Raw genomic sequence first — 26,834 nt, 5'->3', positions numbered from 1 at the left:
ACCATAGTGTGATGACATAAACTCTGTGACAGTGCCACCTAGTGTATAAACAAGAGCTGTAGGCAATTATATTATAATTATGTTTAATTACGTATTTTAATCACTTTCATAAAATAATCACTGGGATGTTGCATCCTATTAAACTTGTAACAGATTTGCCACCACTGTGCTTGACCCTCATATTCAATCAAAAAAATCAAACTCGTGAATTGACAAGGAAGAATTCTTTTATAAGTCTGTATTTTGCCCAACACCGGAAGTTGCTACAGTGCAGAAGGACGTTATTGTGTCATAAATGAACAAAAAAAGAACCAGCAAGGCATGATCTTAAAAGTTGAAATAATGCAGCCATGCATGAAAACAGAATTTTAGCTCCTTTAAATCAAAAGGCACAATAAAAGGCCCTGAGGTAAAGAGGCCACAATGGTTTTATGACCAAAATACTACAAATTACATGTTTTCAATCCTTGAATTCAAGTGCCACTTTATAGGCATTCATGTAAGTACAGGAATTAATATTTGTAATATACTGCCAAGGCAATTCAGTTATTTTGAGGCATTTACCAAAAAAAAAAAAAAGGAAAAAAGAGAAAGAGAAATCATTAACAAGAAAAACAAAATTTTGTCTAATAATAAAACAACTTGGCTTCGGAAAATGTAAGAGCAGGACAAGGGCTGCTGCTCTTGATAGATTAGTTCTGATAAAATTAATCTTTACTATTTTGTATACTTTATTGATACGGTTTAAAAATAATTGAATTAAAAATAAATTGAATTAAATTCATAACACACTCATTAAATAATCAAATAATTGATAATTAAAAGAACAATGACATTGTCTTACATTACTACTGCCCAAACTGCTGCCATTCCTAAAAATACCACAAAACAACTGACAGTCTTTAGGCTTAGTTCAAATCTTGAACACAGCTTAAGGTCTTTACAATAATTTCAACAGTAATTTTACAATAATTTCTTTTAAGTGTATAAGACAGTCAGCAACTAAAATAAAACAAGCATTTAAAATGGGGAAGCAAGACCCTCTTTCTGTGTGAAAACATTTTCCCCCAATTACATTTACCTTTACCTTTTTGTTCCTTGAAGTATATATTTTTTTTATTGTTGAGCTTGGTGATAATTTTCCCTTTTCTGCCAGGATCTCATTAACCTCTCTCTATTCTTCTCTATTACAGTACAAATGTGCAACACGCAAAAAATAAGTAACAAGGGTAAAGAAAAATTAAATTGAAGCAGCGCTAATTAAAATCTAAATTAGAAAGATCAACAAATTATTTGGTCTGTAAAAACAAAAAAAATAAAAAAAAGTAAAGGAAAAAAAATAAACAGTCAGTTTAATGTAGCCCTGTATTTAGATTTGGCACTTTTCCTTTCTGCAAGTAGAGACTTGCATTGGAATAAGTGAGAGAATTGAAATTGAAATTGAATTGAAAGAGAAGAGAATAAGAGCGAGAAAAGAAGAGGAACTAGAGGCCGAGAGATGGGGGAAAAAAAAGAGATGAAGAAGGATTTACTGTACAGCTACACCAATAAATTAGATACTCCTGATGTGGTAGATATGGTGTCACATCAAGGTGCAGTAGGAGGAGAAAAAACAATGACATCAAAAGTCCTGAGGATGTGTAATAGAGTTGAGTGAAAATTATGTCTGCAACAGAGGAAGGCTCAGATAATGGCGTTGGTGCCACGAAGGCCGACCCCACGGGCAAACTGCTCCAGCAGGCCTGAGATGGCACCGGAAGGGCTTGGAGATGACGATTTGAGTCCTACTGTAGAGCTATAGGCTGAAAGGAACAATTCCCTCACTGCCTCCAATCTCACCTGCCTATCGGGTACAAATGTGCACCTAGAAAGAAAAGAGAGAGAAGAAAACACAGAAACTGTATTTATCATATTCTCTCCCTTCACTTAATGACCAAATTTTTGTGCCTTCCTCACAGCTCAATATGTACAAAAAAATCTTCATGCCTTTTTAGATCTTACAATATCATAAAAGCCTGTGTCCTATTCACTTTGAAGATTTTACATTCCACTGTAAGAGTTTGTATGCGTTTTACATTTCAATTTCCAAATGCCCTACTAAGGCATTGCTTATGCTTTTTGGAATTAAGGATAATATATATTTTATATATATATATATATATATTTTGTGTTGACGCGAGAGCAGATGTGCGTTGGAGGTTATTATTTTGTAAATAAAGTAGTAAATTATGTTTTTTGCACAAACAAAGCACACGTGTTTGGGGTTAAACCACCGGAGACACATGGATTACTTGATGATGTCTTTACTACCTTTCTGGGGTTTGAAAGTGGTAGTTGCTTAGGCTGTCAATGCAAGGACAGAAAGCTCTCAGATTTCATTAAAAAGACCTTCATTTGGGTTCCAAAGATAAACGAATGACTTACGGGTTGGGAACGACATAAGTTTGAGTAATTATTGAGAGAATTTTCATTTTTGAGTGAACTAACCCTTTAAGCTCAAACATGCTTGTGTGACAAGCAAGAACAAACCTCATTGACAAATCTAAACTTTTTAAATCATCAATGTTTTGGGTGAATGTAGTGTCAGTGGATGGAGAGAAATCTCTGATTTCATTAAAAATATCTTTATTTGTGTTTCGAAGATGAAAAAAGTCTTATGGGTTTGAAATGAGGGACAGATGTGACAAAACATCTTATGTCAAAATAGATCTGTACATTAGGTACATCACGCACTGCTCCTGTCTGAAACTTTAATAAGCCCTCTACAGTTAGATGCTTAAAGCATTCTTTATTTCTTTTTCTTTGCTCTTCTTTACCTATTTTTCTTTGTATGTTTGAATTTGACTACATGACTACACACAGTTGTTTTATTTTACTCTTTTTAATTATTTTAATAGTGCTTTAAATAGGAAATTCATTTATACAATACTCCTTTAAAAAAGTAGTTAGGCTAAAGGTTCAGTGAACAAATTTAGTTCTCTTAATTACTGATGTGTGGGAATACTAATGAAAGCACGGTGCTGTGTCATAAAATTCTTCCAATGATGAAGCTGGCTTGGGAGCCTATTCCCATCATGAAAACCATGACTCATAATTATCATATTTTTTGCAAATATATTACTCTTTTAATCTCTTATTTTCACACCTTTGTCCATTTTTTTTACATGACAAACCACCTTTGTACAGAGAGCACATAAAGTTTGGAACAAGATTTTCTAATTTCTGTTAAAGTACATTTCCTCAACCTGCTGGGTCTGATGAAGCAGAACCATAAAATGTATGAAACAAGAGAATGGGGGAAAGGAGGGCTAAATTGCATTTAAAGTTATGATTTTTGCAAACACCTTCTTAGTTAAAGTGACTTAAAATCTAGGTAAAATACAGGTAAACTGCAGGACTGGCAGTTTAGAATACAAGAATACAGTGAATAGGTGGGGTTGGAGTATGTTTGAGACTCACATTCGTCCACTGGGACCCTCATCCTGGAAGCTGAATGGAAGAGGAGACTCTGAGGGCACCGGGGGAAGATCATGGATGCTCCCACATCCTGAGACAATCTGCCAACTGCCATAATCTGTGGATAGCGAGGAGCCTGACCGAGCATACTCGACCATTGGTCTGAGATTGAGAAAGACATTGGAAGTATTAAAAGATTAATAGAGCAAGAAAAAAAAAAAAGATAGTTAGAAAAGACATTTTGTATAAAATTCATTTTGGCCAGTATGGTTGGTCCAATAACAAAATTTTGGCACTTTTCTTTGGTACTTAAAATTATTATGAAAAAGTGTGTGTCGACAAATTTCAACTTGTTATCATTAATTCATGCCTTTCGATCACAAAACAACTCATATAACTACTCATATACACTGCCAAGGTCAAGAACTAGAATTGGTTCTTCTTCACTCAGTTCACTCGAGTGCTGGTTCAAAGCCAGAGCATTGTTTCAAAACAGTTTTTTGTCTTTCGACACCCAAAGCACCAGCTCTGAACCAGGAAAAGTGGTTTGTAAGTAGCACCAAAACATTGCTGGTCTAGAAGTAAGAACCATTTTTGTCATGGGCTGGGGGTGGGGTTACCGTGACCAACAAGACGAACAGAAACTTGTGCCATTTTTGAAATAGCAGCTAATCAAGCTAATAGCGGCTCAATTGTAATCTCTGTCTATACAAATTACGGTGAACTTTCATAAACACAATGGATTTTAAATTGGTTCTTTTAAAAAAAGACTATAGTTCCGAATACAAGACGGTGCTTTTTTATTGGAAATACATCTGAAAAAATTGGGTCATCTTATATTCTAGACTTTAGACCCACAACAATAGGGAACACCAATTACGTGTAAAATGAGTGTGCCCATCAAGTGTCAGAGTGCAATGTTAGAAGATGGCAAGGCAAAAAAAAAAAGTCTTAAAAATAAAATAAAAAGTAAAAATACTAACAGTCAAATAAAAAGCTTACAGCGGTCCTAAAAGCGGCCGCTTCGAAGAGACTGGCAGGCGGGTGTGTCAGTGTGTGGCTGAGGGAAGAAATGAGGGGCTTCCCATAACCAGAGCAGTCATCCAGCTGAAGGCACTGGATATTGCCAAAGAGCTGAACATACCCACAAGCAAGGCCTCTCATTTCTTGTTTCGCTGCATGCTGACACGCTTGCCTGTTGATTTCTTAGAAGTGGCCGCTTTGATGCAGCGTAGGAATAATACGGTGTAATGGATTAGTATTATGCTACAGAACAAGTCCTCCAACTTCATGGAGAAACTGCTGTCTTTTCAGCACTATGTGATTGGCCTAAAGAAAAAACATTCATAACCCCTGGATCAGATAGGTAATGCGGATCAAACACCTGTGTTTTTTGACATGCCACCATCTGTCACTGTACGTAAAAAAAAAAGGTGAGAAATCAGTCATTGAGAGTTCTACTGGAAACGTCATGGTATGCTATAACGTGTTTTTTGTTTGTTTGTTTGTTTGTTTTTTAATGTGATTGGTATATTTTACCAGTATTTATCATAATTTCAATATAAAAAATAAAATAGGAAAAATATTCAATAGGAAAATTATTTTCAAATAAAATCATTTTCTTTATAGAAGACAAGATTAGGTTCTCAAAAAGCCTTTTTCCAAAAGAAACCCTAAGGTGCTTTCATCAAGCATGTACACTGAAAGACACAAATGGTTTGGTATAACTCCTTCCAAACAAAGACAAAACTATTTAATCGATTTACAAGCCAAACAAAACTGGCAAAAGCACTACGAATAAACTTTACAAGTACCCACCTCCTTCCTGGTACAGCTAATGGGGTGCTTCCCGTCCGTGTGAGATTTTGATCTGAGTGGTTGGATGAGGAAGAGCTTGAGGACTTAAAGGACCCCAGAGGACTAGCCTCAGTGATTACATTAGGTATTCGCTCCTCTGAAGTGATCGGTCGGTTCCAAAGCACAGAATTAGAAGACAATGGCATGCCTTTCCTCCTGTGATAAACACTAAATAAGTCAACAGCATTTAAAACTGCAATTGTCAAGACAACAATTATTTATTGCAATATAAAATGTGAACAAGAAACTGAAAATAATGAGTTAATTTCTGTGATTAAAATGGATTGTTTAACGCATTAAATAATAATAGTAACACTTTACAATAAGGTTTCATTTGTAAACATTAGTTAACTATATTAGATAACATGAACTAACAATGAACAATACTTCTACAGCATCTTAATATTAATTTAAACATTTACCAAAACATTATTAAAATCAAAAGTTGTATTTGTTAATGCACTGTGAACAATACTTTTTTGAAAGCATTTTTACTAACATTAACAAAGATTAACAAATGCTATCAAAAATGTATTGTTCAATGTTAGTTCATGTAACTAATGCATTAACTAATGTTAACAAATGAGTCCTTATTGTAAAGTGTTACCATAATAATGCAGCATCCATTTTTCCTCCACTACTGAGGGTATGCCAATATATTTTCTCCACTTTCTGTGGCAAGAGATTTATGCTTACAGTAGAGTGAAGCAGACCTACAGAGGACAATTGGCAAGAGACCATGTGTAACCACAGTCTCCATCTGGCCACCTGACTGATACCGCCTGTGATCCTGCTAGTCTTACATAGGTGTAAGTGCATTCATACTAATAAGGTGCCATTAAAAGTGCTTATTTTGTAAGCCCTACCCGCTAGAAGCCTGTGGTCCAGTGGTAATTGGGTCTGTAGCTTCTGCATGTAGACTGGAGGGAGCAGATGTATCTTCTGTGATGAGAGAGAAATCACTGCTCAGACTTGTCACACTACCCCGATCTCTGGACTCTGAGAGAGAGAGAGAGAGAGAGAGAGAGAGAGAGAGAGAGAGAGAGAGAGAGAGAAGAAAGAAAGAAAGAAAGAAAGAAAGAAAGAAAGAAAGAAAGAAAGAAAGAAAGAAAGAAAGAAAGAAAGAAAGAAAGAAAGAAAGAAAGAAAGAAAGACCATTTAGTCTATTTTAAAAAAAAAATCCTGCAGGGACAACCACAAGCAGAAGGATCAAATCCTATGACTATAACTAGATAGTTCTTATTATCACAGTATACATAAAGGTTTGTGAGTCTGCTGCTTGGCCACTGTAGTCAGAATATTCACTGAATCACTAATTTTAATGAAAGGATATTCTAAAAAAACTGCAGAAATTTAGGAAAACAGGACTTACTTAACTGGCAGAGGTCATCAACTGTGAAGTCAGCATCTTTGAACTGAGAATTTTTTCTTCTGAATAGCGAAAAAAAAGGGAAAACGTACAGCCACAAGATACAATTATTTGGGTCCAAGTGCATTGAGAAATGGAACAAATATTACCTTAGTTTCCGAATTTAGCAGAACAGAATACATTTTTCACCAATTTGGTAAATCAACCTTTACGTTATGAAACAATTACAGAACCTATAAAGTGAACTTACAGCCTGCCTTATTAGTGGAATTTGACCAAATTTTGAGTGCAGTACAAGTGGAATGTATTTGCTAAACAACTTAAAGAATTTTTCCCTGGGGGAATAATACATACAACATGTCACACCAATTAGACAAACTTTCTGGGAGGAGTTTGATTTTTATTCAAAATTATCTAATCTAAAGAAAGAGAAATCCATATGGCCATTTGATTTGGAGATACAGACAAATTTAGAGGAAGAAAAAGCCTAATTCTATCATCAAGCTGGTGCAAATCAAATTACAAACAGAATTTTGTCAATTTTGTATATGTTGTTTAGGTGTTATAGATGTTTTGTGATATTAGGCAATGCCTATAACTGCTGATGGTCCAGTCGATATGCCGAATTCAAAGTTCAGCATGTATTTGATAATTACTGACCTATGTACTCCAAAGAATCTTCCTTCACAGTTTTTTTTTTTTTTTTTTAAACTTTGGCAAAAATCCAAAGACTAGTTTGCAAAATCTTAAATATTTTATAAAAGTTTTAACCAACACCACTGGTTCTTGAGGCAAAGTTCATCTGTGGTACATGAAACAATTTGCCTGCATGTAAAAAATTTCCAGTGGGTGATTTTTTTTTTTTTTTCAAAAATTTTCCACAGACCCCCAAAAGTCAAATAAGTCAACCAAATTTTGTTTCCAAATGACCTTGTTCAAAAGCTACTATAAGTTTTTTGGTCAACATTTTTTCCAGATATTTGACTGTCATTATAGACTGGGGGCAACTCTGGGCCTAGAGATCCACTTTCCTGCTGAACCTAGCTCAAAACTAACCAAACACACATGAACAAGCAAATCAAAGTCATTGATTTTCTTGTTCATCATTCTCTCATTCTATATATATATATATATATATATATATATATATATATATATATATTATATATATATATATATATATATATATATATATATATATATATATATATATATATATATATATATATATATATATATATATATATATATATATATATATATATATATAAATAAATTAGGGATGCACCAATACCAGTATCGGTATCGGGCCGATACCAAGCTCGTGTACTTGTACTCATACTCGTAAAAATACCACCGATAACAAAGACCGATACCTCACGTGACATAACTAACAGAATTTTCCTGCACAGAGACACCGGTGGCAGCAGCATAAACAATGTCAGCCTCAGAGGTGTGGAAATACTTCAAAATTAATGACGACAACCCACACATAGAAGCGCACTCTCTCTCTCTCTCTCTCTCTCTCTCTCTCTCTCTCTCTCTCACGCTCACTCTCTCTTTCTTGAGCGCGATCAGTTCTCCTTGCACCTGAATGGTCAAATGCACACATAGTTGTCAAAATGTTATAACAATGTTATGACATAAACATATGGGTGAAAACAGGATGTGTGTCAGTATCCATGGATTCGGTCCTAAAGGGATATATATTTGTCATTAATGTTAATAAAACAACAAAATATGTTAAATAAATGTATACATGGTAAATAAACCTACTGTATCTGAAAAACAAATTTATTTAATTTGTATCTCTATAGTATTTGTTGTATTGTTTGTAATTTGTTTGTAATTTTCTTTTATATAACAACAATTATATATATTGGTAATTATGCCCTTTGAAGATTATTGGACACTGTGAAATTTTTGTTCAAGTTTGTGACAAGCACATAAAAATTATTACTTTTTTCATTAGAGTAATAATAAAGAAGCTGTCCTACATTCATTAGTCTCACTTGTGTTGTGCTTGGAAAACTGCAACATTAAAAAAAAAAAAAAAAAAGAGAAATTAATAAATGTATAGGCATCGGTATCGGCGAGTACTAGGAAAAAAGTATCGGTACTCGTACTCGGTCCTTAAAAAAATGGTATTGGTGCATCCCTAATAATATATATATAATATAATATAATATAATATAATATAATATAATATAATATAATATAATATAATATAATATAATATAATATAATATAATATAATATAATATAATATAATATAATATAATATAATATATATACATACATATACATATACACACACATATATATATATATATATGTGTGTATATATATATATATATATATATATATATATTGGTGCATCCCTAATAATATAATATAATATAATATAATATAATATAATATAATATAATATAATATAATATAATATTATATATATATATATATATATATATATATATATATATATATATATATACACATGTGTGTGTATATATATATATACACACATGCTCTATTATTATTTTTCTTTTTCCCCCAAAATCAAAATGAGAACCAACCTGTAGTGAAATTACTGGTTACTGTTTTTTTATTGCTATTACTGGTTATCATATTTAAAATAATAAATAGCTTACCTTTGTTTTTTCTTGACTGAAAATGTCTCACAAACAATATGCTTCAGAAAATTGAAGCAAAAAAAGAAAATCTAGGAGAGAAAATATCAAAACTCAAATTGTTTTCATACAAAATAAAATTATAAAACAACACTCTTGACTTATATGTGCAATAAACATAGCAATCAACATTTATACAATTCTCACACATGAACAATGTCTGGAAGATGCACACCAAACCATAATTACCATCTAAATCACATAGACTGTTACTCCATTCAAAAGTAACAGATATTCTTGGCATAGGTTAAAAATAGGTGAAGTCTCACCTCCTCCCCCTTAGAGAGTCGGTCAGGCAACATGTGACTAGAAAACAAGGACAAAAAATAAAAATCATTAAGAATATTCTTATATTTTGTTGCATATCTAATGATGTTACATCACTTCCTGCAGACACAGTTTCTTTTACCTGTAGCAAAAATGTTTATATTCATGTTGTTCATATTCAAAATGTGAAAATTAAATATATATACGTGGTAAATACGTGGTAAAAAAAAAAAAGATGCGTTCATGTTTTGTGCTTATTGCTTACAAAATTCAAAATTAATCAAAAGGGAACACATGGTGCCGGGTAGCTTTATGGATTTCCTACAAATTAACGTCATAAAGCTGCTATTATAGTTATCATATAATTTACTGAGTCACATGGCATACTGCATGTACCAGTCAAACAAGTGCCAAGAGATGAATGAGAATGGTAATGAATAGCTCTCTCCGGGTATATCAGAATTCCTTGCAGTGTTAGTTGTGTGCATTTAATAACAGCACGGTCGGTGTCTTCATGCATTAAATTAGTTGAGTTCAGTACTTTAGTAACATGAAAAGTTACCTTGTGTGATATATTTTATATTTTTTCTAATTTTTAGAAAAAATAACATAAAACGAATTATCATATGTGCCAGATGTTTAATATTGGTACATTCCAAGACACAGATGTGTAAGTGAAACAGGAATGAGACTAACCCAAAAAGAAACCAGTCATATGCGATAGTCAGGTAAAGGATCTCAGACGGCTCCAGACTGGCATGAATGGCACCGTCCTATGAAAATGCAAAATGAATTCAAACATTCAACTCTTAAAACTTAATAATTGCCCACAAACACAAACAATGGTAAGGAAAGAAAATAGAAGAAATGAGAGTAGTTAGCACTGTGGGGTGAATAAAGTTATAAAATGAGGACAGATGTAATGAGATACAGGAATGGATACTCACTGCCCACAAGGAAAGTCTGAGCAGGGACACAAAGAGGGGTGTCCTGTCCCAGCCTGATATACAGTGCACCAGTAAACCGTTCTCATCTGCAACACACAACAGGCCACAACACACCAAAAGGTTATCCAAAACCACACAGACAAGTAAAACCTGTCGTACAGTTTGGTGAGGACGTATGTAAGGACGACAATTTACCATCAGAGTTGATGATGTGTAGAAGCAGTTTCAGATAGTTCTGAGTCTGCTGCACCAGGTCCCATGACTGAAAAATACGAAGGTCATAATTAAATTTAAGAACATAAATCTGTGGATCACCATCCTGCATTCTTTATTAACCTTTGTTAGAGTATTAATCATTAAGCTACACTGTTTATGATAACAATAATATTTTTCAAATTTTTCATTTAATTTTGTGAAGACACCTAAAAGCTACCAGTCAATGCAATATTCTCCCTCTAGGACTATGTTTTAATATGTATTTATATACACCGATCAGGCATAACATTATGACCACCTTCCTAATATTGTGTTGGTCCCACTTTTGTTGCCAAAACAGCCCTGACCCGTCGAGGCATGGACTCCACTAGATCCCTGAAGGTGTTCTGTGGTATCTGGCACCAAGATTTTAGCAGCAGATCCTTTAAGTCCTGAAAGTTGCGAGGTGGGGCCTACATGGATCGGACTTGTTTGTTTAGCACATGCCACAGATGCTCGATTGGATTGAGATCTGGGGAATTTGGAGGCCAAGTCAACACCTCAAACTTGTTGTTGTGCTCCTAAAACCATTCCTGAACCATTTTTGTGGCAGGCCACAGCCACCAGGGAATATCGTTTCCATGAAAGGGTGTACATGGTCTGCAACAATGCTTAGGTAGGAGGTACATGTCAAAGTAACATCCACATGGATGGCAAGACCCAAGGTTTCCCAGCAGAACATTGCCCAAAGCATCACACGGCCTTCGCCAGCTTGCCTTCTTCCCATAGTGTATCCTGGTGCCGTGTGTTCCCCAGGTAAGCAAAGCACACACACCCGGCCATCCATATGCAACAAACTGTGACACACTGTGTATTCTGACACCTTTCTATCAGAACTAGCATTAATCTCTTGAGCAATTTGAGCTGCAGTAGCTCGTCTGTTGGATCGGACCACACGGGCCAGCCTTCGCTCCCAATGTGCATCAATGAGCCTTGGCCACCCATGACCCTGTCGCTAGTTCACCACTGTTCCTTCCTTGGACCACTTTTGATAGATGCTGACCACTACAGACCAGGACCACTCCACAAGAGCTGCAGTTTTGGAGATGCTCTGACCCAGTCATCAAGCCATCACACTATGGCCCTTGTCAAACTCACTCCTTACACTTGCCCATTTTTCCTGCTTCTAACACATAAACTTTGAGGACAAAATGTTCACTTGCTGCCTAATGTATCCCACCCACTAACAGGTGCCGTGATGAAGAGATAACCAGTGTTATTCACTTCACCTGTCAGTGGTCATAATGTTATGCCTGATCGGTGTATATCCTTATACATTATATCTGTAAGCACTGTGCCTTGGCACCAATTACTAAACTATTTTTGACAAAAACTCCAAAGAGTAATGAGTAATCCAAAAAGTATTCTTGCAGGCAGTGTAGTTTGCTTCAACACATTTTTGGAATATGAAGCTGTCCAGCAGACTGTATTTCCATCTAAAAGACAGTAAATAAAGTTGATGAGGAGCTCTGAGCACCTGGTATTCACTCCAGTTGATGTTGAGGTTACTTGTAAAGCGAATAGGAATTGTCAACGGAGCATCCACATAGTCCTACAAACACACAAACAACCAAAAGTGATGGTCAGTGTAAAATTAACTTTATTTACTGAAACAGTTTCTGTTACCTTCTCTGTCCAAACAACAATCTAGCCTAATATGCTGACATATGAAAGTGACTTTTTGTGTTTGTACTTGGTACAGACCTGATTCCAGTTGAAGACAAGTCCTTCTGCTGTGTAATCTCTGTCTTTATATTCCCTGAAGAATTCACATCCTGAAAACAAGCACATGAAACTACTACTATTAAAACTACAGTACAATGTAATGATTACTGCCACTGAATAAGCAAAATAGAACAAAACTTGTTCCTTTAAATGAAATCAGCGCAAGCATAAAGTGAAGAGCAAAGGCAAGATCTAGACCTGGATAAGGCACAGAGAGTAGGGTGAAGTCAGAGTAGCGTTGGGCCTTGTCCACCTTTTCTGAGGAAGTCACACTGAAGACAAACACAAAATTGTAAAGAGAGTAAGAGATCACTGGAAAGGCGTCTCATACCCATATGAACAAAATTAAAGTCAACATACAGAGTCATATCATAATTAGCAGTGGCCAGGGTCCAAAATTAACTACCACAAAGTGCAAAAAGTGGGTAAATTCTCTATTTGGCCAGGGAAATGCTGAATTTTTGTGTTACTGTAAGGTAATAAGACCATTACAGATTTGTTGGATGTGTGTGCTGTGGGGGTACAGAAAACCTTACAGAAGTTAAAACAATGTTAGCATGAAGACTTATTTGAAAAAAATGGCCACAGGGTAAAGTGCAGCAAGACAACTGTCAAGTTGTCAAAAATCTGGAAAGCAGCCGTGAGAGCAGAGAGCATGTGCCGTTTAATGTGCTTGAGAGACGCATTTCTCACTGCAAAACTTACATTTTACTGTTATTTTCTATATTCTGTAAATGTTTCAAAATGAAGTCCAAAACAGTCTCTCATGACACCAAGTGAATTGTCTTTAAATTTCAAATGCCTTCCTGAGTGAGTGCACATGTATGTCAACTAGATGAAGCCAAAAATAGAAAGTACACCAAATATATGTAAGAATGTATTTATAAGAACTGTAATGGGATTATAATGAAGAATCTCTTGCGTTTAGAAAAATAAATAAAAGGTGCATTCATGCCATGTCGGAATTAATATAATTACGAGTTTCCTACTTGTAAAAAGTGTTCACGTCCTTGTAGAACTCATAATTACAGCTTGTAAACTATGATTTTTCAGAGATCTCTGTACCACATGGCAAATGTACCACATGGCTGCTGCAGATTCATAGTGCCGTTGATAGTGTTGGCATTGAAATGCATAGCTCTAGAATGCGCTGTCATCTCATATTTACGTCTTGTATGAACGTAGCATAAATGACAGTAACATGTTAACACGTTCCGAGGTGCGAATGTGTGAGTTTCTGGAGATTATTCTTCCGCTTACCACTTGAAAACTGTGACTGTGCGTTTGTTTTTCTGTTTTATCTATAATGTAGTAATTGTCCTGCTGTGGGCAAACAAGCTATATTAAGTTTATATTGTAACATTTATACATTTAATCTCTTTGGCAGACAATATAGAGCATATACAAAATAATTTCAGAATAAATTTAGAATCTATTTTCTTACAGTCTATGTTTAGAATATGATTTAGAATAAAAATAAAGATTTCAATGGTAATAGTTTTGCCACCTTGGCTGGTAGGCAAAAAGTTCATTTTGGACCCTGATATTTGAGTATGAATTCCCTACATTATTTATGGCACACACCATTTACAACAATTCAGAGAATGGTACATAATGTAAAATTTAACAGAAGCATTCTAACATGAATATAACAGAAGTTCACTCACTTGAGGCCAAACTTGACCTTCTTCTTCTCTACCATGAGGTCACAAATGTAGTGTACAGACAAATACTTCAACAGCTTAATGTCAGAGCCCCTAACCTTATCAAACAACTGTGAATCATTCCTGTAGAAAGAAAGAAAGAAAGAAAGAAAGAAAGAAAGAAAGAAAGAAAGAAAGAAAGAAAGAAAGAAAGAAAGAAAGAAAGAAAGAAAGAAAGAAAGAAAGAAAGAAAGAAAGAAAGAAAGAAAGAAAGAAAGAAAGAAAGAAAGAAAGAAAGAAAGAAAGAAAGAAAGAAAGAAAGAAAGAAAGAAAGAAATTATTCTCACAAAACATACAAAAAATTAGTTAATAAATCAAACATTTGGCTCCTTGTAAGATTGTGTTCCATGCCAGCTTATCTTACCGAACTGCACAGTCATCCTCCAAAACCTCTTCAGCCTCACCCAAGGTGTCATCTGAACCCCCTGAAATAGTTTGAGATTAAACCTAATGCAATCCAACAAGTAATTTCCACAACTACATCTATACTGCCCCACAGTATAAGCTCTCTGAGTCAATTACTGTAGCATGAGAGGTTCAGACCATATGGTTCAAATGTTTCAATAATCTCTAAAACGTATTAATGGGGGGCAGTCGTGACCTAATGGTTAAGAGAGTCAGACTTGATTCTGAAGGTTGTGGGTTTTATACTTAATACTGGATGGAAAAATGTAGGTGAGAAAGTGCAAGAACAGCACTCTCTGTCACCCTCAGCAACTGAGGTGCCCTTGAGCAAGGTACCAAAGCCCCAGTCGCTACCTGATCTTGCCGCTGGAGGGCCACTTGCAGAACATTATTAAACACACCTGAACCAGCTAAACAAATGCTGTGTTCATTCCATGTCATAATTACTGTAAAGAAACCTCATGCTTTTGAATCGCTTTCGCAGTACTTTGATGTCATACACTGATCGGTTGCTGCTTCAAGTAGAACAAACCTACTGCGTGGTCAGGTGGTACACACCTAAGGTCTTCAAGGGTTAGTTCACCCAAAAATGAAAATTCTGTCATTAATTACTCACCCTCATGTAGTTCCACACCCGTAAGTCCTTCGTTCATCTTCGGAACACAAATTAAGATATTTGTAATGAAATCTGTGAGGTATATGACTCGTCCATAGACAGCAATAAAATCAACACCTTTACGGTACCAGAAAGGTACTAAAGACATCGTTAAAACAGTTGACGTGACTACAGTGGTTCAACTTTAATTTTATGAAGTGACGAGAATACTTTTTGTGTGCAAAAACAAAACAAAAATAACTTTATTCTTTATATAAATGACTTTATTCAACAATCTCTTCTCTTCAGTGTCATTATCCCTATGCAGGTGACGCAGTAAGCATAGTGAAGGCTTCCGTGTTTACGTCTGAATGCTGGCTCACTATTGGCCAAAGCTGCACACCTGAGCAGCACGACGCATACGTGTGGTGCTGACGCAGGGGGCAGCCAATAATGAATAGGCATTCTGACATAGAACCTGGAAGCGCTGGACGTAAACAAAGTATAAGAATGACAAAGAAGAGAAGATATTGTTGAATAAAGTCGTTATTTTTGTTTTGGGCACAAAAAGTATTCTCGTCACTTCATAAAATTAAGGTTGAACCACTGCAGTCACGTCGACGGTTTTAACAATGTCTTTAGTACCTTTCTGGACCTTGAAAGTTTTGATTATATTGCTGTCTATGGACGAGTCATATACCTCTCAGATTTCATCAAAAATATCTTAATTTGTGTTCCAAAGATGAACGAAGGTCTTACTGATGTGGAATGACATGAAGGTGAGTAATTAATGACAGAATTTTCATTTCTGGGTGAACTAATCCTTTCATGATTTCTATATAGAAACTTCCAGGCAGGTGTCTTGATGGAAGTTGGAGCTAAAGTCTGCAGGAGGTTGACCCTCCACAAGCAAGATCAGACCACTGCCAAATATGTACTTGCACTGGTTTAGCGACTAGATTTGAGCCTGTGCTACAAACACTACAACATTTTCAAGCATATTCTATATTATTTTCACATAATCCTAAAGTGTGAGAGATGCAGTGACAGTGGTGAACTGCTCCAATCAATCAAAGCACAAATGATAGAGGAGGAGGTGGGTGGAACATAGGGCTGGGCGATATGGCAAAAATGTAATCTCGATAATTTTTTCCCATATCGATCGATAACGATATATATTCCCGAAATACACCGGGACTCTTATTTTGAAATGTCTACACAATTGCAGGCTGATCCTTCAGATTCTTACAGCCGTCTAAAACATTTTATATAAAGGCCATAAAGTAGACACTGTAATAATTCATCAACCCGAGTTCATTTGTGAAATATCAGCAGGTCAGCAGGAGTAAACAGTTCTGGCGCACACATAATGAGCAGGTACGAAACACGTAGGGCAAGGGGAGATTTTCCACTAGTTAATCGATCGAGGATGGTTTCATTATCTTGGGCGGATACAAATATGAGATATGAGATATGTGAGAATAAAAATAATAAAAGCATAAATGTGTTTCCAAATATATTTGGGCGGCCGTTAATATACCTGCGCAGCCCGCCAAAGTAAAGTCTATGTGTGGGAAGCACTGTGATGGAATAGGTTGGTTAAGTTGCCAGTCTTGTTTTTCACCGTCCGACGACTTCCACTTCCATATAACTGAATTTATATGGAATTTATATGAAACTGAAGTTTCACTTTCGTCGCTGCTTCCACTCAGTTTTGTCGTCCTTGTGTCGAGCTTGCTTTGCAAATTGCCATAGGAAATTGACATTGTTCTTTGACGTGAACATTTAAAGCTGCACGCTGATTGGCTGTTGTCGCATATTTCTGCTGTATGATTGGCTCTTATATTAATCCATATCGAGTAAGAATGCCTAGAGCTTATCATGGTTATCGACATATATTTTATCGCGAATCCATATGATATTGTTTATCGGCACAGCCCTACATGTTCAACACAATACAACTAGTCATATGTGAATTTATGTGAGAAAACAGCCGATGGCCATGGGTGGCCAAATGCTTACTTTGAAGCAACAATAGCTACATTAAGACATTAAATTCCACAAACCCATAACTATGAATGACCAACTGAGTTCCAAGGAAAGACAGAAGAGCCAATAAATGACTTATATGATACAAGGAGTGGAGGGGAGAGGATATACGCCATTACAACAGAGGAATAACTGCACATTTATTTTTTACCATATGTGTGCATTTTAGGGAACAATAATACTTTAATATTTTAACTCTACTTGAGCCAAAAACCATATCTAATCTCCCAAGATCTATAAGCAGTTGTTTTGTTTTTTTGTTTTTTTTTAGCTCTGGCTGCAATGTTGGAGAGAGCTTTGAAATTTGCAATACAAAGTGACTTGAGCTAAGTCAGTGCAGTGAGATAAGGAGCATGTTCAGTACTGAACAGTGATCCATTGTTTTTGCCCTTCTGGAAATTGAAACCTGATAGCAGTGTTAATTTTGTGATTTTTCATATTTTCCGTCAACAACATTTTTTCACTGAGAAAAGCTAGATGATAACTGAAAACAGATTGTGATGACAAAAACTATAACGAAAATCTATTGACCTTTTTGTCAACGAATAAGTAAGAGACGAAAATGTTAGGGTGGGATGATTTGAGAAGAGATTCAATCACAATGAATCTCTTGGTGAGGTAGTGAGGTTGAGCAAATTTGAATAACATACTGATCTACCCAGTGGGTTAATAGCCTAGACTTGCTGCACATCTTATAAAATGTTTAAAAATGTCAACATCTGTGAGAAATGGAAAAACTGACATATATGGATAAATTTCACATTTGATGTCAAGGAAAACAAGACCATTTGTAAACCTTGTGGAGCAATGTCACAATCTCCAGGAAAACACACAGAAACTTACAATACAATACAGGGCTCAACAATAAGAACTGCACGATGGCCCTGGACAGTTGAAGGATTTGACAAAAAGTTTTTCATGCATTTGTATGTGTTTTTCCAATTTAAACAAAGTAATTTTAAACTATTTAAGCACAGAACTCAATTTGGGATGGTTCAGTGCTCAGGGGCACACACATCCAAAGCGCACACAAGAAAGCTGCCTCTCTGACAACTTACGAGTGCTGAAAGGACAAATACACATTAAAAAAAATATATCAAACAGCGAGTATTAATTTAAGCAGTCAGTTATGTCTTAAGTGAAAGTAAACAGTTGGGAGAAAATCGTATTTGAATCCATGCATTAGTTCTTAAAGTGACAGTAGCCTAAATCTGCTGCTGTCTGAGGCCTTAATGTTAATTCAGATAACAAAAGATAAAGAGAAAAATCACTCACTGCTTTTGACTGAGTAACTTTAGTAGCTTTAGATTTAGTCGACTAAAATCATGATATTTAGTTGACTAAAACTAGACTAAAACTAAAACAATTCAGATGACTAAAATATAACTAAAACTAAATGGTTTTTTAGTTAAAAGACTATGACTAAAACTAAATCAAAAATTTGCTGTCAACATTAACACTGTCTGTGAGAAATCACTCACATAAGACACATTCTGTCTGCACTATTTTTCCATTGTTGGGAAAATGTCTTTTGTGGCAGTTGCACCACATCTCATGATATTTTCAGCATCTTGCAGCATGCTGTCAAGTTAAAAACTGTCAACTTTTGACACATCATTTTGATGCTGGTACAGCTTGTTTTGGGAAGACGAACAAACACAGAGCTGTCTTAGCTTATTTGGAGTGTGTACCTGAAAAAATGTAGTTGTATCCAGTGCGACCATAAAGTTCGCCCCAACCTGCTAGTGTGGAAGATCGACACACATGCTGCAACAGAGAAAAAAGGAGAGTTTAAGGTTGCTAGAACAAAAAGAGAAACACAGGCCCCTGGTAAAGCTAACTACAGAGAAGTCTTGAAGCTTGTTGGTAGCTCCCAGTAAATTATACCAACCTTCAAAGTCAAAGGCTGATAGTCCAGAACTCAACATTTAAGATCCGACAGCCAGATTTCACAAGAAATAATTAAATCTGTTATTGACACCATGATTTGTCTACTATCATTATATACAAATATTCTAAAAGGGGCATGTCCTACAAGGATAACATAGCAGTTTGTTGAAGCAGCATGAACATGAAACATGAAGCAGCAACAGAAAGCATCTGGTGGTCCAAATATACAATGCGGCAAACTTTTCAATGAAAATTTGGCCATTTGATTGGAGTAGCAAGATAGTTACCTTTCCATTGTAGAGGATGACAGGACAGACAAATCTCCCTCTACAACGAGCCATCTTACTACGGTTCACCAAATCCTGCAATTTACTGATCTGCACTGTACTCTCAAAGCTGAACAAAGATGAAGAAAAAGAAGACAAGAGCATTTATAAAAAAAATAATAATAATAATAAAAAAGTACAATACACTGGTGACAGACCAAATTATTGGCTGATATTCTACCATTCAATACAAGATCAGCCAAGAACTTGACCAATTAAGTAGTAGAAGTAGTTATAAGAATAAAAATGTAATGTCAACATTATGCTAAAACAGAATTCATTAACAAATATTAGCCTGTATTTAGAGAACATCAGGGGATCAAACATCCAATTTCTTTCAATGAAGTCTTCCCACATTGTTCTTTACTACAGATATGGCATTACAATTGAGCAGGGAGATAAAAGATGTAGTTGCATTAGACAAAGTAGTTAAAAATTTCTATACCAGTTATTAGTAAATTAGTATTTACTAATTACTAGTACAATTTCTATACTAGTAATTAGTAAATTAGTAAAGTAAAAGACAATTACAAGGTAGAGACTTATGAATCAAAGTAGGTAGGCTACTTATGTTTGAGCAGCTACACTAAAGTTCCATGTCATTGATTTAACATTTAAATTAAACGCATTAAAAACAGATTATAATGGAATTGTAAAATCTCAGATGCAAGATCCTGGTTTATTGCTAACCTATTTTGGATAGCTAACTTATTAAGAAAGCCTTAAATTCTTAATTTAAAGTGGTAAAGAATTTCTAAATGGTATCTGGGTAATAGTTTTAGAATTAGAATTGAATTGTCAGAACACAGGGGTTGTTTTGGTTCTTAGAGACCAGAGCTGCTCTGATTGCATTATTTAAAATAGATTGGTGCCATTTTAACACGTCACAGTCAACTTGAAAAACTATCTTCAGTCTCGTTTAGCTTTTTTGCAATTCCTTTTGAGGTTTATAATATTTTTATCCCCTCACTACCCTTGACCCCCAATAGAAATCAACAAGTTCATCATGAATAATTCTGATACCACTATTCAAAACATTGAGCATTGAAAAATTTATTTGAACACTGCAACAGACAAGGCATTACACATCACCCTCTGTGATGCCTTTTTTAAAAAAAATATTATTGATAAATTTAAGTTAACAGTAATAATTAAACACAAAACGTAAAAATATATAATACAATTTACTTTCCTGCAATGTTGAAAACCTGCATGTTTTTTTTTTTTTAAGTTAAAATGTCTTAAAAAATACTTTTGTAAGGAGAAATAATTCTACCCAATGAGTTTTTTTTTTCTATTACACTCCATGTAGGGTTTTGTCTCCTATTAATTGTTTTGATATTTTTATCATCTAGTCTGTGCTGTTCTCCTGACAAAGAGTTGTTTCAGTCCCATTTCCTGTGTCTACTGTCTACTGGTACTTTTCTGTCAGTTCCCCTCTATCCTTTTTAGTAAAAAGGCAAAAAAGCCAATAATCAAAACAACAAATAAAAGATTAGATATATTTATCATCTTTAAAAACAAAAGTATATTATTTAGAAAATAGAAAATTACACCATAAAAAAAATCTGTGAATTTTAATTGCTGACATTCTGAACCATTTATTAAAGCAAAAGTTGTCTACTTGTAAGAAAAGTAATGTCGTCACATAATATTGCATTTACACTTATTGATACAATAATAAACATTAGAAGTAGTGTGCATGTCAGTTTTCTGGTTATAGAATTTAGTCAGGGTAGACGCCACGTTGAATTTTATGTGAACGAAAACAAGGCAGTGAGGGACAGACTTGCTATGTTTACCATGGTATGTGCTGTAAAAACTTGTAGATCACATGTATTTTTCAAAACTCACAACTTTCAAACTTTTTTTGAGTTTTTGGCTACTGAAAGGTCTTTTGGAAAGATGTTTTGTCAGCTAAGTAATCAGTATGTTGTTAAAAAAAAACAGTACAATCCATTGAACACACTGTACTTCTATCCCTCACAGCCATGTTTTCATTTCTGTCGAAAAGTAAATATAGCGCTACCCTGACTCAGGTCTATGGCCGATGTTTCAGACCTCACACAACTGTCAACAGTGATAAATTACATTTACATTGAAATACCATATAGAAATAATTATGAAACAAAATATTACATAAAATATGTAAGAAATATTAAGGAACTGTATCAATACTTAATAATAATCGTTAATAATTAATAACAAACCATTAAAATTGAATTTTTTTATATTTTTAAATTTTAAATTTGACAGGGTGGAACACATACCATTTAGATGAAAACATAACTCATTGATGTCATTTAATCAGCCTGCTATTTTATTCCATTAGTTACTCCTGCTCGGAGGCTTCCATAAACATTTAGTTAATATGTGGGGTATGTTTCAACAACGCTTAAAGGGTCATGAAACCCCCCTCTTTCAGCTCAAGTCTAGCTCACAATCTTTTTGAAAAATGCAACTTAAATGGGCGTGGTGACTGTGAGAGGAGAGGGGAGGGGGGAAACTCTCATCGCCAGTAGCCCATGCATATCGACTGTCACTAAAAATCAGTGGTAAAACGTGAGGAAATACTACAATTTTTTAAAAAACAGGAAAAGTTCAAATCTAATGAAATACACTGACACTTTATTTTTGTCTTTTCAAGAGTTACTGAATGCCCTGCTACATATATCCTACAGTAATCGTAATTCTATTTAAAACATATTAATGTACATGTGTAATTACAGTCATTATAAAATATATAGTTGTTTATATACACACTATACATGCATATATTTGAAAAAAAAAAATAACGCTTAAAAAAAAACCTTGCGTACATAGCATAGATCTTACGCGCCGAACCTGCAACACGCTCAGTCAGTCAGGCTGCGTGTCGACTGGAGCAGAGCAAGCGACCAGAGCATTTTTAGATTCATTCCTATGGAAGTTGAGCGTCACATTTAACTTACGCGCGGCTCAACTTCCATAGGAATGAACCGAAAACACTCGCGCTTACCCGCTCGCTCCGCGCCGCCAACGGACACGCACCGTCAGTCAGTCAGTCTCTCTTGCTGTTTAGTGCCGTTAACCGTCCTCGTCATTGGAAAGATCCAAGTGGTGTCATGAATAATTAAGAGAGTGTCTTCTCATTGGATAAAAAACTCAGTCTCGTTAATAATTATGAAACACCGATGAGTCATCAAAGCACTATCGTGCTCTGCCACGTCACAGCCTGTGACGTGGACAGGATGAAGATTTTAAACCCGGAAGACGAAAATAGCGTACTAAAAACTAAAATTTAACCATTTCCCCCCTACTATTAAATCTAACAGATGCTAACATTGTCTTCAATGGTGTTCAACACACATACCTCTGTTAAAATCTCAGAAATTTTGGTTTAGGGTTTCATGACCCTTTAAATATTTAATAGTGCATAAATTGTAAAATACTATATATCTATGCTCACAACTAAGCTTTTAACCTTCACACAGCTGGTGTAACCGGCCCTTGGTAACCTACTACACATAGCAAGAATCAAAGTATATGAATTTTGTGGAGACATATGTAATTGGTTCAGCATAGCAGTATAATAATCATACCACATTGAAAATCGTCTTTTACTATAAAAAGCATAGTAGTTTCAAGACTTTTTCAAAGAAATAATGGTAAAACATAAATATAAAATGCTTCTTCCTGAAATTCACTTTTCCCCAACATTACTAATCTGTCTACTGTGTGTCTTCAGTAGACTACTAGAGATAGTGATGTTATTACCTCTCTTTATTATTGTCTGAAGATTCATATTCCAGAAACACGATCTTCCGTGGGTAGTGACCACACACTTCCCCATTGGTGTTGTGGATTATGCTGTACTTGTAGTCCCGGTCAAACAGCTCCAGATAGCGCTTCTCTACTCTTTCTACCTGAAAATACATATAAAATATACATAAAGCTTTTAAAGGCATTTTAAGAACATTTCATACAGCAATCATTATCAGAAGGTTATCAGAAGAACAGAAAGCAAGTTCAACCCTCTAATATTAGCAAGAAAAAGAAACAGACATGACTTCTGAGGTAATTTACTTTTTTGAATGCTGGAATTTAATCATAGGTCAACAGCAAAAAAAAAAAAAAAAATGGTAAATAAAAAGAGATTAAGTCATCTTATGTACTTTTGTTTGTATTTATATATATTTGCATTTCCTTAGGCTATATCGTCACTCATCTCATCACTCATTTACAAGGATGTTACAAAATTGACCCTTCGCAAAGACCCGCCCCCCTTAGTTACTGGCTCTTACTTTGTGTTGTGACAGATGGCTCTTTAATGTGTTGTGACAGATTGCTGTAGTGCCTCAGCTCAAGTGGCTCGTGAACCAATCATCTCTTCCTACTAGTTAATTTATAGCATCAAATAAACATGAATGAACATGAGAAGGAATGTTGTTTAAAACGCGGAAAGACGTAAATACACACCATTTTTCAAGTTCAAGTCCACCGAGGTTAATCTTCTAACAAAATGGCAGATTCTGCATTATGATTGGTTAGACCACTTGTCAATCAAACTCCCGACGAAGTGTCAGTTGTGAAGCATTCACACTGATTTTAGCATGTAAGCCCATAATGTCTGTGAGAGTGAAAATTCACTTCACGGAGCTGGGGTTCCATTCATTTACTGCTTGGCTTCTGAACTGTAGCCTAAACCTATATAGAACTTAAACTGAAGTGATCCTTTAACATTGCTGGGTCAAGCATTCTAACTTTGGTGTCAATTATGAAATGCTGAGGCTATGAGAATACTTTCAATAGACAAGTTGACTTTATTACAATGGAATATTTAACTGCATTTAAAAGAGTTAGTGCAGTTTAATATGATTTAACCATCTTTATTTAGAAAATATCAGTGCTAAAACTCTGCCAGTAAAATATAAGAACGGTTATGTCATTTTGACAGAACATGCATTATTTCCCTGGATTGAAACAATGCCTAATGTTTACCTAACATCTTCCACACTGAGCCATGATGCTCATGTGGGCAATACAAGTTCAAAGCCAGTATCCTAAAAATTTGACCTGCATTTAAAAGTAGCGTAGGCAATTTCGGTTAGACTAACAACAGCAAGATAGCTTTGAAATCATAAGATCACACCCCCTCCCTTCGAGTGTTCTCCAATTCCACGCCTCCTCCAAAACGCATGTACGTGCACAGCCAGAGCAGAGTCTGCAAAGTGTCACGAAAGACACAACTTAAACAACTTAAAGAGTGCTGACTTGTACCACCTGACTGCTGCAGATTCATTTGGGCGTTGATAGTGATAGCAAATACATACGTTGACAGGCAGGTAGGACATCCTATTATTGCATCTGGATCAAATGCAATGATTTGACAAACATTTTTTTGGTCCTGAGACTTTCACAGTAGATATATGTAAATTTTTTAATATTTAGACCACTTCTATTATTGATTGCTATCAGGATGTGAAGAGAGTGTCAACCAGTATAGCTAAAAAGTGTTTATGAAAAACATACCAAACCTTTAAGGATGACCTACTAAGAGTATTTTTGGGTCATTTTAAGGTTACAGTTAAGAGCCTCTTATTTCTCTACATCGGACCTACACCACAGCCTCTATGCAGCTGTTTGCATTTATAGTTTTGTGTTGGTATGTCCGTGTCATTCTGCAAGTACACTTGCAACCCCAATGTACACATCCATTTGTCATTTTAGGTTTCAGAAGCTCCACAGCATACTTCTAAGTCACGGAGGAAAGACCGTATTACAAGCGTCAACCAATCAGGCTATTACAGTCCCAATATAAGCAAAGCTTCCAGATATATTTCATGCCATGATAAAAAAGGAGGATCTCTGGTTACAAAGTGGACCAATCACAGTTGTTATGCTATATGTAGACACAACATATAATTACATTTTTGAAGAGGAGTGCATCAGACTACGGAAAAGTATAATTCAGTCTTTAGGGATGTGGATTAGTTTTAACTACTGTGGGTTATTTTTACTAGTGGGTTGACACTTCAGAACACCAGCATCCTCTCTTCATCACATCCTTGTTTTGTTCCTCAATAAAATTAGCAAAAAAGGTAGAAACTGAACTGAAGAAGAACATGTATATGATAATTTTTCTCCACTTAATCTGTGACTATGGAAAGAACAGAATGACTCATGAAATTAGTTTCCCTTTGGAAGTTCCTTACAATCACATGAGCTGCTTCCAGTTGCTGTCTCAAAACGAATTGAAATGCTGACCTAGATCATATACTGTCCTGATTATTATAAATTATTATTATATACTTTTTAACATTAATAAATTATAAATAATAACTTTAAATGTATGTTGTGTATTTACACCACATGACATTTTCAAAATCATTAATTTGATTTATTTATGTATTAATTTGTTTAGCTACTTATTGTTCATTGATCAAAGTTTTTCAAAATCATATTAAACCAACATGAATACATGGACTAAATTTATAAGAATTTGGAACGTGTGTTAGATTTTTTTTAGGTCATGAGTCATTGACATATTTAACAGTTGCTGTGCATTATGGGAAAGAACTGACTGATGTTTGATGTGTTCGGTCTTACCCACGGGGTGACCTCCTTCGCTCTGTACTGGCTCTTAGAGAACTCATATATCAGATCGGTTATGTCCTCGCTCCTGCTAGCCATCATCGAGCACCTGCCGTCACCCGCCTTCTGCTCGATTCGAACCCGCCCTTCCTTAAATAGCGCAGCTCCCTGGGGCCGAGAGGATCCTCCAGGCCATCCCTTCAGGACAAGCTTCTTCCTCACTGCCCGCTTTAAGGCGCCGGGGCCGGAGCCGGGGACGCGTCCCGAGTTCAGGGTCTTGGCGAGATGATCCCCCTCCACAGCACTGGTGATCAAAATAGCCCGTTACCGACGGTACTATACGACGCGAGAAAGACTTCAAGACTTCTTACCGCTATTATTTCTCCAATCAACAAAAATAAAAAGTATTGTCCGTTTATAATGAAATCCCCGCTTTGGTTTATCTTTTGACTTTCAGAGCCCACATCAGAACACCGCATCCCAGAAAATAATCTCAACACCGGCCACCAATCACAGGAAGTCCGCACGACAAGTCTTCAACTTAATTTCGATCTGGAGAAAAACATTAAGTGTTGTTTACAACGCCAAAACTGTCGGATGTATGTAAAGGCAAACAAAAGAACGGTTTTGTAAAATTGCAATAAAATGTATCCGTGTTGGATGTAGCCAAGGAACTTTAACCAGGGCCAGTAGTAAACAGGAAACTGACGTGATCATGTGATCAATA

At 35.5% G+C, this 26,834-nt stretch overlaps 1 protein-coding gene across 5 annotated transcripts; it reads right to left on the bottom strand.

Moving 5' to 3' along the window:
* Window positions 1-69: 69 nt before the first annotated feature.
* On the bottom strand, window positions 70-26,834 carry mtmr14 (myotubularin related protein 14). 5 transcript variants are annotated; one of them, XM_048206947.1, is made up of 20 exons: window positions 26,479-26,834; window positions 26,123-26,411; window positions 23,291-23,439; window positions 19,496-19,604; window positions 19,010-19,085; window positions 14,634-14,694; window positions 14,234-14,353; window positions 12,765-12,838; window positions 12,546-12,616; window positions 12,319-12,393; window positions 10,782-10,848; window positions 10,587-10,672; window positions 10,336-10,412; window positions 9,642-9,678; window positions 9,334-9,404; window positions 6,686-6,744; window positions 6,180-6,312; window positions 5,275-5,481; window positions 3,460-3,618; window positions 70-1,864 (listed from the first exon to the last, which is right to left on the bottom strand). In XM_048206947.1, the coding sequence occupies exons 2-20, from the start codon at window positions 26,207-26,209 to the stop codon at window positions 1,684-1,686; spliced, it is 1,899 nt and encodes a 632-aa protein (XP_048062904.1). In that variant the 5' UTR covers window positions 26,210-26,411; window positions 26,479-26,834; the 3' UTR covers window positions 70-1,683. The 5 variants fall into 5 exon arrangements, with proteins under 5 accessions (XP_048062904.1, XP_048062903.1, XP_048062906.1 ...); XM_048206946.1 differs by having other exon boundaries at window positions 26,123-26,834; XM_048206949.1 differs by having other exon boundaries at window positions 6,180-6,255; window positions 26,123-26,834.

The sequence above is a fragment of the Megalobrama amblycephala genome, linkage group LG11, assembly GCF_018812025.1.
Source record: "Megalobrama amblycephala isolate DHTTF-2021 linkage group LG11, ASM1881202v1, whole genome shotgun sequence".
NCBI lineage: Eukaryota > Metazoa > Chordata > Actinopteri > Cypriniformes > Xenocyprididae > Megalobrama > Megalobrama amblycephala.
This window is presented reverse-complemented; position numbering and strand designations above follow the sequence as displayed.

Excerpts from the sequence above, each read along its gene's own strand:
- mtmr14 (XM_048206946.1), bottom strand. The coding sequence starts at position 26,209 with ATGATGGCTAGCAGGAGCGAGGACATAACCGATCTGATATATGAGTTC. Across the intron at positions 23,440-26,122 it reads CGAAGGAGGTCACCCCGTGG|GTAGAAAGAGTAGAGAAGCG; the intron begins GTAAGACCGAAC and ends ATGTATTTTCAG. Across the intron at positions 19,605-23,290 it reads TCAGACAATAATAAAGAGAG|CTTTGAGAGTACAGTGCAGA; the intron begins GTAATAACATCA and ends ATCTTTGTTCAG.